The 10,359-nt window shown below is 34.9% G+C and overlaps 1 protein-coding gene across 2 annotated transcripts in view; it reads left to right on the top strand.

Annotated features, from left to right (window-relative positions):
* trappc9 (trafficking protein particle complex subunit 9) overlaps positions 1–10,359 on the top strand; it is a 235,501-nt gene that overhangs the window by 12,525 nt on the left and 212,617 nt on the right. Inside the window, exons 5-8 of one of the 2 annotated variants that reach the window (XM_016537059.1) lie at positions 1,068–1,094; positions 2,232–2,353; positions 5,262–5,387; positions 5,464–5,680. In XM_016537059.1, coding sequence (XP_016392545.1) covers positions 1,068–1,094; positions 2,232–2,353; positions 5,262–5,387; positions 5,464–5,680 — 492 coding nt within the window. The remainder of the gene's footprint in view (positions 1–1,067; positions 1,095–2,231; positions 2,354–5,261; positions 5,388–5,463; positions 5,681–10,359) is intronic. The other variant, XM_016537066.1, reaches the window with a different exon arrangement.

Genomic DNA, 10,359 nt, shown 5'->3' with positions numbered 1-10,359 from the left:
GTGGTCATTGTGTGCATGTGACAACAATATCACAAATTCTCCACAAATGTGGCTTGTTTGGGAGGGTTGCAAGAAAAAAGACACCCCTCAAGAAAGACCACATGCAGTCACGACTGAGCTTTGACAAAACGCACCTTAAGATTCTGAGGCAGGTGAGACTAAAATTGAATTATTTGGCCTCAACACCAAACGATACGTCTGACACAAATCCAATACAGCTCACCAACCAAATAACAGCGTGGTTCAACAAAATACTGACACAAGGGGGTGATCTTTTTTCCAACTCAGTGATTCTGTTTTTTAATTTTTTGTTTCTGACGTGTTGGTGTTCTTTCTTTCACTTGGATGTTATAAGTTGCACTGAGTAAATACAGCTGGATAAAACAAAAACTGTGTCCGTCTTCATTTCAGGCTGCTAAGCAACAACATTTAATTAATTTAAAGGGGGGGGGGGGATTCTTTTCTATATCCACTGTACATGTTTAATTAGCTAATTAATACATTGTGGTGGGGTTTTTGCTACAGATTTACATCTACATTCGTTTCAAAAAGTATTTGCACGCTTAAAATGAATTTCATTTTGGTGCATAACAAATTGTCAAATCAAAATTTTCAAGAAATAGAGACTTTCCAAATACAACATTTCACAAAAATTACATGTATTGCTGAAAATGTATTCACCCTCGGGCCATCCAAGATGAAGATGAATTTATTTGTTCATGGGAACAGATTTGGAGAAAGTTAGCATTACATCACTTTGCTCAACAGTGGATCCTCTGCAGTGAATGGGTGCCGACAGAATGAGAGTCCAAACAGCTGATAAAAACATCACAATAATCCACATGACTCAATTGACGAGCCCATCACTTCTCAGTCCTGCTGCATGTCTGCTCATCCCCACTGCTGTACTGACATCCTATCACGATTTAGCAATGTCGGGATGATAACAGACCATTTTGTGCCCTGATATGTGCTGTACTAACACTGCTCGCTGCTTGTGCCCAAGAGTGAACCAGGTTCTATCTCTCTGTCTCTCCCTCTCTGTTTGTTTATCTGTCCGTCTTCAGGCGCTCAAGAAGTTCTCATTGATCCAGGTACAGTAAAGCACATGTGTAGCTCAAGATATGGCTCTTATTCCTGCCCGTTTGTGCACTTGTGACATAGTTTTAGTTACTTTGTTGTGCTTGTGCATGTGTGCAGGTGTTTGGGTGGCTTTTTGTGTTTCTGATCTGACAGCAATGAAAATATCTACAGGGATTTCAGTGCATGGATTTGAATCCTTACTTTTGATTCCAGCTGACACTTTTGCAATCATTAGATGGGATATTTGTGTTTTCTTCCTGATTTTTGCAGTAGCTATCAGGTTAATGACTGATTCACCAAACATCCATTATAAAAATCTGTAGTACAGATTTTTACTGAACATATTAGTTTGTGTTTTTGATGATAATACTTAGCCATAATTTATTAGTAACTAATGGTTTTGACATAGAGATTTAGTTTAGACCTTATGCAGTAGGACTTGTCGTTTACGCTAGAACTTTACAACGTTTTGTCAGTGTTTTGCTGCCATTTGTATTTCAAAGTTATCTGATCTTATGCAGACTCGTTAAAGATAAGAGATTCAATTTACATAATAAAATAAAAAGATTTAATTGTTTTTAATTGATTTCTCATTTCTTTAATGCGGTTGGCCAGGTAAAACCAACAGTTCTTGGCCCAACATACATATTTCCAATCTGCAGTTTCTGAATTAGATTTATGAAAAGCCATTCCAGGAGGTTATTCAAGTTTAATAAAAGATTATGCGCAGATGAATCGTTCCCAATGCGACCAGGGACAAGGATTAATAAAGTAAATAGGGTAAATTTGTTCTCTTGTTTCTTTAATAAACATTCTGAGTGTGTAATTATTTTTCTCATTCCTCTAAATATGTTTCTTGATGACTTTCATATTTAATTCAAGAGATTGCTTGTTTGAGATTGCTTGTCCAGGTCTTGCATCAGACAAATGAACTCATTTGCAGCATCTTATATCTCAGAGCGGCATAATGCAAAAATCTTTAATATTATTATGGACTGTAGGCTTTATAACGTTTGAAAATAAGGTAACATGAATGGAAGTGTTACAGTGGCATGCAGAGTACAGAACTGGCTTTGTTTCTTTGTCTTTGTTTTCTTAATTTTTCATTGTGCATTTATCATAGTTCCTTCTCTTGTCTTCCTGTCCAGGTGCTCTGACGACCAATGGCATCAGTGCAGACACGAGCACTGAGATCGGCCGTGCCAAGAACTGCCTGAGTCAGGAGGACATCATTGAGAAATACAAAGAGGCCATCTCTAACTACGGCAAGGTAACTTCACACACACAGATGTGAGTTTAGACAGGATCTCTAAACTCTGCTCTGGCTGAGATGATGTTCTCAGCTGTGGATGATCAATTTTGAGATCCTATTATAGTATCTTTAACCTCTTTTTTTTATTATTAAAGGGATAGTTCACACAAAAATAAAAATTGTCATTAGTTACTCACCCTCATGTCATTCTAAACCCGTAAGACCTTCGTTCATCTTCAGAACACAAATTAAGATATTTTTGATGAAATCCGAGAGCTTTCTGACCCTGCATAGACAGCAACGCAAGGCCCAGAAAGGTAGTAAGGGCATTGTTAAAATAGTCATCTGTGACATCTGAGGTTCAGCCTTAATTTTATGAAGCTATGAGAAGACTTCTTGTGTGCAAAGAAAACAAAAATAATGACTTTTAATGAATTTATTCAACAATTTCTTCTCTTCCGTGTCAGTCTTCGATGTGCGTTCACGAGAGTACCACGGCGCATTTTTGGGTGAACTATCCCTTTAATATTTTGAATCGGTTTTATATTTTCTGTTTTCATTTAAATTTCAGTTTAAGTTTTAGTAATTTTGTTGCGTGTTTTGTCATTTTTAGTAGTTTTTTTTTTTTTTTTTTTTTAAATATGTGTATATAGCTTTTAAGTTTAACATCAAGTTTAGTACATCAAGTTAAACTAAATTAATTGAAAAATTAAAAACTAGCTGAAATAAGTTTTATTTTATATATTTTTTTCAGTTAACATTTAGTTTACTTCAAGCAACAATTTTTTTTTTATGGTTTTAGTTTTGGTTTTAGTTTTAGTTAACTATACTAATAGTGATGTTTAACAGTGCTGCAATTATTAAAAAATTTATGTATTAAAATAAAACCGTAATATTGTGAAATAGTATTGCAATTTAACATTTTTAAATCTTTAAAAAGTTTTCTATTTTAAAATAATGAAAAATGTTTTATTCCTGTGATGCAAAGGTAAATTTTCAGCATCATTACTCCAGTCTTCTGTGTCACATGATCCTTCAGAAATCATTCTAATATGCTGATTTTCTGAAACATTCCTTTTTCTTATTATCAGTGTTGAAAACAGTTTTGCGTCTTAATTTTTTACAGAAATATTTTTTCAATATTCTTTGATAAATAGAAAGTTCTAAAGAACAACATTTATTTGTAGTGCAAGTATTTTATAAAACTATAAATGTTTTTACTGTCACTTTTTAGCAAACTGCAGATTCATACAACAGAGCGTTATAAACAGAGTGTCAGCTTTAAAATCTGATTTAATGAGGCACATTTAAAGCAGTTGTAAAACAGCCTTAGCAAAATCGTTTAATATTAAAAATATAATTTTTTATTGAACGTGGGTATTTAGCCTTTTTAAAAATAATAATCTACCAAAAGCCTTGTGTTATAGCAATTTTACTCCGATTAAGGGAGTTTTAAGCACACACTGCTTCGTGCCTAACAGCCCTTTTTAACTGCGGTAAAACCACTTTAACATGCAGATTCCCGTGGCTTATTGTTTTATTAAACACTCAAAGTTCTATTTCATTATTCATCAACTCTCACTCTTAGATGGCAAACAGGGCCGGTTCATTTTTAAGTAGGTGTTTTACCCACAATGCGTCTGCTGATGTGCATCTCACAGCAAGTAGCCCCTAGAGATGGTCTAAATTCTGGCATTAAAAATCTTTTTGTGTGGTGCATTTCAAACTCACTGTTCCTCGTCTTGAATGAGGCTCATGTAAAGTATTTGACCCCAGTCTTGTGAATGGAGCTGCTCATTCAGTCTTTGTTCATCTGGTTGATCTCCAACTGCTCATGTCTTGCCACATCAGCTGTTCTGCCAGCAGCCAGCAGAGGACACTGCAGCCTTGTAAATTCGAAGACTCGAACAGAGCACTTTGTGCCACTGTCCACTGCTGAGTTTTGATTTTCAAATATGATGACATCCTGAACAGAGGCACATATGAGATGGACATACAGCATGACCTTTCACTGACCCTCAGATCTTTTCTTAAAATTTTCAGTGAGCTTCAATATTGCAAGTTATTGTCTTTATGGTCTCCGAGGCCAATTTTCACAGTGTGAAATTTTATTTTAACTTGTAAATAAGACAAAAAATGTATAGCAGCATGATTGAAATGTCGGCACGATCTGGCCATTTAGATGCCTTAATGGAAATCTGTTTTCAAAACCTTATTTATTATTGTATGAAAATTTTTTTAATAGTAAATGTAATTGAATATTGTGATTATTAAGTTAGTATTAAAAGTTTACAAACTAAACTAAAATAATTAATACATTTAATACAATTAAAAAATAAAATAAAATAAAAATGAATTAAAATTAAATAAAATAGCTTCTGAACAGAAGCGCAAGCAAGTTGTACGTACAGCATGACCTTTGTCTGACCCTCCATTTTTTTCTTGCTTTCTATTTTTGTCAGTGAACTTTAATATTGCAATTTTCTTTTTCTTTTTTTTATAATTTATGGTCTCAAGGTGCAGTTCTCACAATCTGTTATTATAGTTTAACTTGTAAAAAAGACAAAACATGTATAGCAGCATGATTGAAATGTTAGCATGATCTGACTATTTATATACATATACACAAAACCTTTGTGCATTAAAACGTATTTAATAATGAAATATTTATTTTAAATAGTAAATTAAAAAAAATTATAATTTATTAAAATATATTTATTTATTAAAAAAATTATGTATTTAAAAAAAAAAATTAAGCTTGAATTTCTCAGATAGATATATGTGTGGGCCTGGCCATGATTAATTGCATTCATTTATTTATTTTTTTAAATTATTTTTTAAATATAAATAATGAATGCACTAAATTAACACTTGTTGACAGCTCATAACTCATATAAAAATTAAAATCTTGTTGCCTGTCTTTCAGTATAAGAGCGCAGGAGTGATTGAGCTGGAGGCCTGTATTAAGGCTGTCAGAGTGTTGGCCATTCAGAAACGAGCCATGGAGGCTTCTGAATTCCTGCAGAATGCTGTTTACATCAATCTAGGCCAGGTGAGCACTTGCAACAAGTCAGTTTTCAAAGATGCTGAATTAGGAAGGGTCTTTGAACGTTTGTCTGTGTGTTCAGCTGTCAGAAGAGGAGAAGATCCAGCGTTACAGTGTGCTGTCAGAGCTCTACGAGCTCATCGGCTTCCATCGGAAATCAGCGTTCTTCAAACGCGTCGCGGCCATGCAGTGTGTGGCGCCCACCATCCCTGAACCGGGCTGGAAGGCCTGTTACAAACTCCTGCTGGAGACCCTGCCGGGATACAGTCTCTCTCTAGACCCCAAAGACTTCAGCAAAGGTAACCCGAGATTACACAAGGCTGTTAAGCCATATTACAAATGCTTTTCTATGTTCTGTGTGCTTTCTAAAGACTGCTTGGAGTACAAGTGTTCTCGTTTGTCAGTAAATGGAGACTTTCCTACAGGTGAATTTATGCATAATTCAAATCTAGTTGGGGACTTTAACAAAAATAGTCATTCAAAGTCATTGTTTGTTCGATTTTACTGATCATTTGAAGGACAGTGTGTCTGAAGTACCACTACTGGCAGAAACACTTTTCAACGTTACTGAATGCACTGGCAGGTTTTTTTTTTTGTGCTTTTTTTAAAGTGGCTTTGATTTTTTTATAGAAAGGTGTTATATAGTGAATTAAAATTAAACATTTATTTTTGTAACTGAATGCACTACATTGTGAAAGCATATACATTTCTTCTTGGCCTTGTTGTAGTTGATGTGATTGTTTATGTCTGGATAGACTGAAGAAACCCAAGTACTGAAGCAGTGTTACTTAATTATTATTTATATACTATTATAGTATTTATTAATATTTTTAATTGGATATTTTCAATTAATTGCCAAGGCAACAATTTTTTTAAAGCTCTTCATGTAATATTTATATTTAAGCCTATATTTATAAACTTTATTTCAGCTTTATTTCAATTAACGAAAATGAATTTTAACAGTTTTAGTATGAAATCCTTATTATTCATCTTTTTTCATGATCCCGACTTAAGTAAAGTTATTTTCTAATTTTTCCTGACATTTTTAGAAATAATATGCAGATAATATAATGGATAATAAGAGCAGTCAGACTCCAAATTATAAAGTAATGATTATATTAATTCTCAATTTTTTTTTTTTTTACATATTTATAATGTTTATATTCATTTGGCCCTGTATTTAATTACAATTAGGCACTTCTTAAATGAGACTAAGACTTTTTTCTGTCAAAATCATTACAAAATTACAAGGAAACAAGTTATCTCATGATCAAGACAAAATGACTAATGTTTTATTCTGTCTAGTTTTGCTCATCCTGCTCTGTACATATCTGTAGCACCATCAGTCAAAAACCCATATCAGTCGACCAGTAGTCAGGAGGAGTGAATAAGGTTCAATATCTATTTTTTTCCTGGTTGAAAGGCATTATCCTCCTCCATGTCCTCCGGCCTGTTTAGACAGACTCCTGTTGACAATAAACAAAGAAGTAATGTGCATGCGAGTCTGGAATAGAAATGCGGCCTGCATGCATTACGATGCGAGTGATGTACGTGCCGATGTCTCAAGGTTTTTGAACCTGGGTAATGACATCACCCCCCCCATGTTTGCCCTTTTAATTGGGTTAATGTTGTCGTTTTTTAAATGCATGCTATTACTTTGTTTTATTTTATGGTTGTCCTCTCGACCCGTTTTACCTCTGTTTACTGGCGTCTTTCGCAATACGAGCAGAATATGAATAATTTGAATTGCTCATTTTTCTTTAAATACCTCAGACTCATAAACAGCCATTGGTTGATTTGCAATCTGCCCAGGCGGCATTGAAGTAACCTTGTCCCTCTTTGTATGCTTACAGAACAGCGTTGTGGGTTTTGAAGGGCTCTTCTCAGGGGTGATATATATTTCGTCTAGTCTTTGTGTTGGAAAAAAAAAACAGCGCGGAGAGGAGAACTGACCCTGAGCTGTGATGTCAGACTCTGAGCTGCATCACTTTAGGGTCCTTAACTATATTCTCTTTAATATGAAATCCTCTCAATCTTCTGCCCGACTCTCACATGCATGGAATAATAAAGACGTTTAGCTTTAGATGCAGCCTGAGGGTCTGCCTATATCGTTCAGAATCCTGTGAAAAGGAAAGAGAAAATCATTAATATTCTTTAAAGATGACATAAAATGGCTTTTGCAACACATTTAAACTCCTTAATGTGACGCATTCCAGAGTGAAATAGAATATTTAGTCTAAGGGTGTGTAATATATAATACTACATAATAATATATAACTAATTGTTTTATTTGATGGCCCAAATTGTGTGGTTTGTTGAGGAGAGGTGTATTTCTTTTTGAAGTAATTTTTGTAATTTTCACATTGTGGACACTAAAATAAGAGAAAAGAGTAGTGAGTCATCATGTCTAGAGACCAGAATATTCCAGAGAATTGCTAACCACTTAGCAAACAACCACCCAGAAACTGGCTACCACATAGAAATGCTCTAAAATCTATTTAGAAGAGCTTGGAAAACCACCCAGAAACCCCTGGCAGCTGTATAGCCATGTTCTTAAAAACATTGAGAAAACCTTAGCAAGTGCATAGCAACACCTTAGCACCCACCAGAAACCCCTATCAACCGCATAGCAACGCTCTAAAAATAATTGACACCACCTAAACAAGTGCATAGCAACCACCCAGAAACCCATAGCAACCACATAACAATGCTCTAAAAATAATTTAGAGCATTTTAGCAAGTGCATAGCAACACCTTAGCAACCACCCCTGACAACGGTATTGTAATGCTCTAAAAACCATTTAGAACACCTTAGCAAGTGCATAGCAACTCCTTGACAACCACCCCTGGCAACAGCATAGTACTGCTCTAAAAACCATTTAGAATGCCTTAAGCCTGGAATACACTACATGATTTTTGCCCCGATTTTCTGCCGATTTACTATCTGGAGAAGTTGAAGCTTGTTGCCGAAAGTCAGAGTCAGTCTGCAGATTTGAGTTGACAGATTCCATAGAAAATCGAGTAGTGTATGATGGTCTCAGACTCTGATTTTTTAGCTTCAGACTATGATTCCATCCAGTCGGAGGATATCAAACATGTTTGCTATTTTCAGCTGATTTTAGAACACATGTTGTTTTCATTTGTCATGCGTCTCCTAGCAACAAGGCGCACGTTTCTGCCTGAGTTTGTTGTGATCGGAACAACTTGAAAGTCTGGTAGTGTGTGATCCTCAGTCGTTTAGTGTATGATGGCCAGTTTTCCTTTGTCACTATTTACAAAGTCGGTAAGTGTATGATGCCTGGTGTTTTTAAAAATCTGTTCCGATTTTAAAAGTCATGTAGTGTATTCCAGCCTTTAGCAAATGCATAGCAACACCTTGGCAACCACCCACAGCACTCAGGCATCGTGACACTGAGTTTTTCACAGTTCTGCTTGGTCAGTTAGTTAGTTAATTTTATTTTTTTTCTCTTGCCAGTTGCCACACATTGATTCTGTCAGCAAATCATTAGTTCAAAGGCAGAACATTTTATTACATTTTGATAAAAGATTTGAATAATGTGCACTGATGAATCGGGCACAATAAGACAAACGACATTTATGAAGAAAATAAATAGTCATTTTTGATTTCACATGGACTTGAAGTAAGATTTATGAGTGCTGTCTCAATGCAGACCCAGCCGTTCCATCATTTAGATATATTTACTCTTCTTACATCTTCATTCTATATTATGTCAGACAAAACAGCTGATTGAATGGGTGATGCCATTGAGAGCAGGAGGTGATGGAGACCCCTCGCGTGTGTCCGCTGAAGCTGAAGGGTGACCCTGGCTTACTGAAGCTTTATGTGAAAGAGAGAAGAGGGCTTGGGTCAATAGAGACACCATGGAGTGCAGAGAGAGAAGAGAAAATGGGTTTTTAATTGGCCTGGGAGTTCTCGATCTCAGCTGTCTTTACGCACAGAGAGAGCGAATATATCATCAACCTCTGATTGATTGTGTTTAGCTCAACCATTGTGCACAGGGATTTAGAAAGTCCAGTGAAAACACAAAGACTGAACACAGAACTGCAGCAGACCCTGGAGAACTTTAAAACGCTTCCTGGAGACTCAGCGGGCCTGTTCGCATTATGATCCCTGAACTACAGAGCGATGTATTATTTCTAGTTGAAGAGGGAGTGAAGTGGCTGTTTTTAATAAATGGCAGCTAAATGTGCAGCAGCTGTTGTAAATAGTGAAATTTTTATGGGGTGATGTGTTGTGAATGAATGTTGGGTATTCAGAAAATCGGTATTGAAAGTGCATGCTTTTACTGGTAATGTATTGCATTTTTCAAAATCGGAGTACTTTGCTTCCTCATGCATGGATCAGATATATTTTATAATTTTTATATTTTATGTTATAATTTAATTTGAACTGTAATATATTGCATATATTATATTATTCATATATTTAATAATACATTTAATATATTTAATATATTTTAATTTATTAATTGTACTAAATTAACTGTTATATTAAATATATTAATATTATAATTATATTAATAATATTAAACTAATTAACAAATAAGATCCCACTTGGACGTCAAGGTAATAGTGAGCTTATACATGTTGCATGTATTTTTTTTTTTTACAGAGGATATATTAATGATCTGATTATGCCAGACTTTTTTTTTTCTTTCTTTTTTTATCTTTCTTAATCCGCACATACGATGTTTACAGCCTGTATCGTCGCTTAATATGTTTCTGATGTTGCTGATATGCTGTAGTATCTGCTAATGGGTGTCTGGATGCAAAATGCTTATGGAAATTATATGCAGATAAGGTTATGTATAATAAAATGGTTTGCTTTTTATCCTTTTATATTTGCTTCCAGGAGGAGACGTGTGGGAAATAAAGCTTGTGCATGTACATGTAATATTCCACCAACTGAGATTTGGACAGAATTTGGTCTTCATTGAGTTTTATCCTTTTTTGGTGG

This window comes from Sinocyclocheilus rhinocerous, unplaced genomic scaffold (assembly GCF_001515625.1).
Source record: "Sinocyclocheilus rhinocerous isolate Xijiao unplaced genomic scaffold, SAMN03320098_v1.1 scaffold1154, whole genome shotgun sequence".
NCBI classification, from domain to species: Eukaryota; Metazoa; Chordata; class Actinopteri; order Cypriniformes; family Cyprinidae; genus Sinocyclocheilus; species Sinocyclocheilus rhinocerous.
This window is presented reverse-complemented; position numbering and strand designations above follow the sequence as displayed.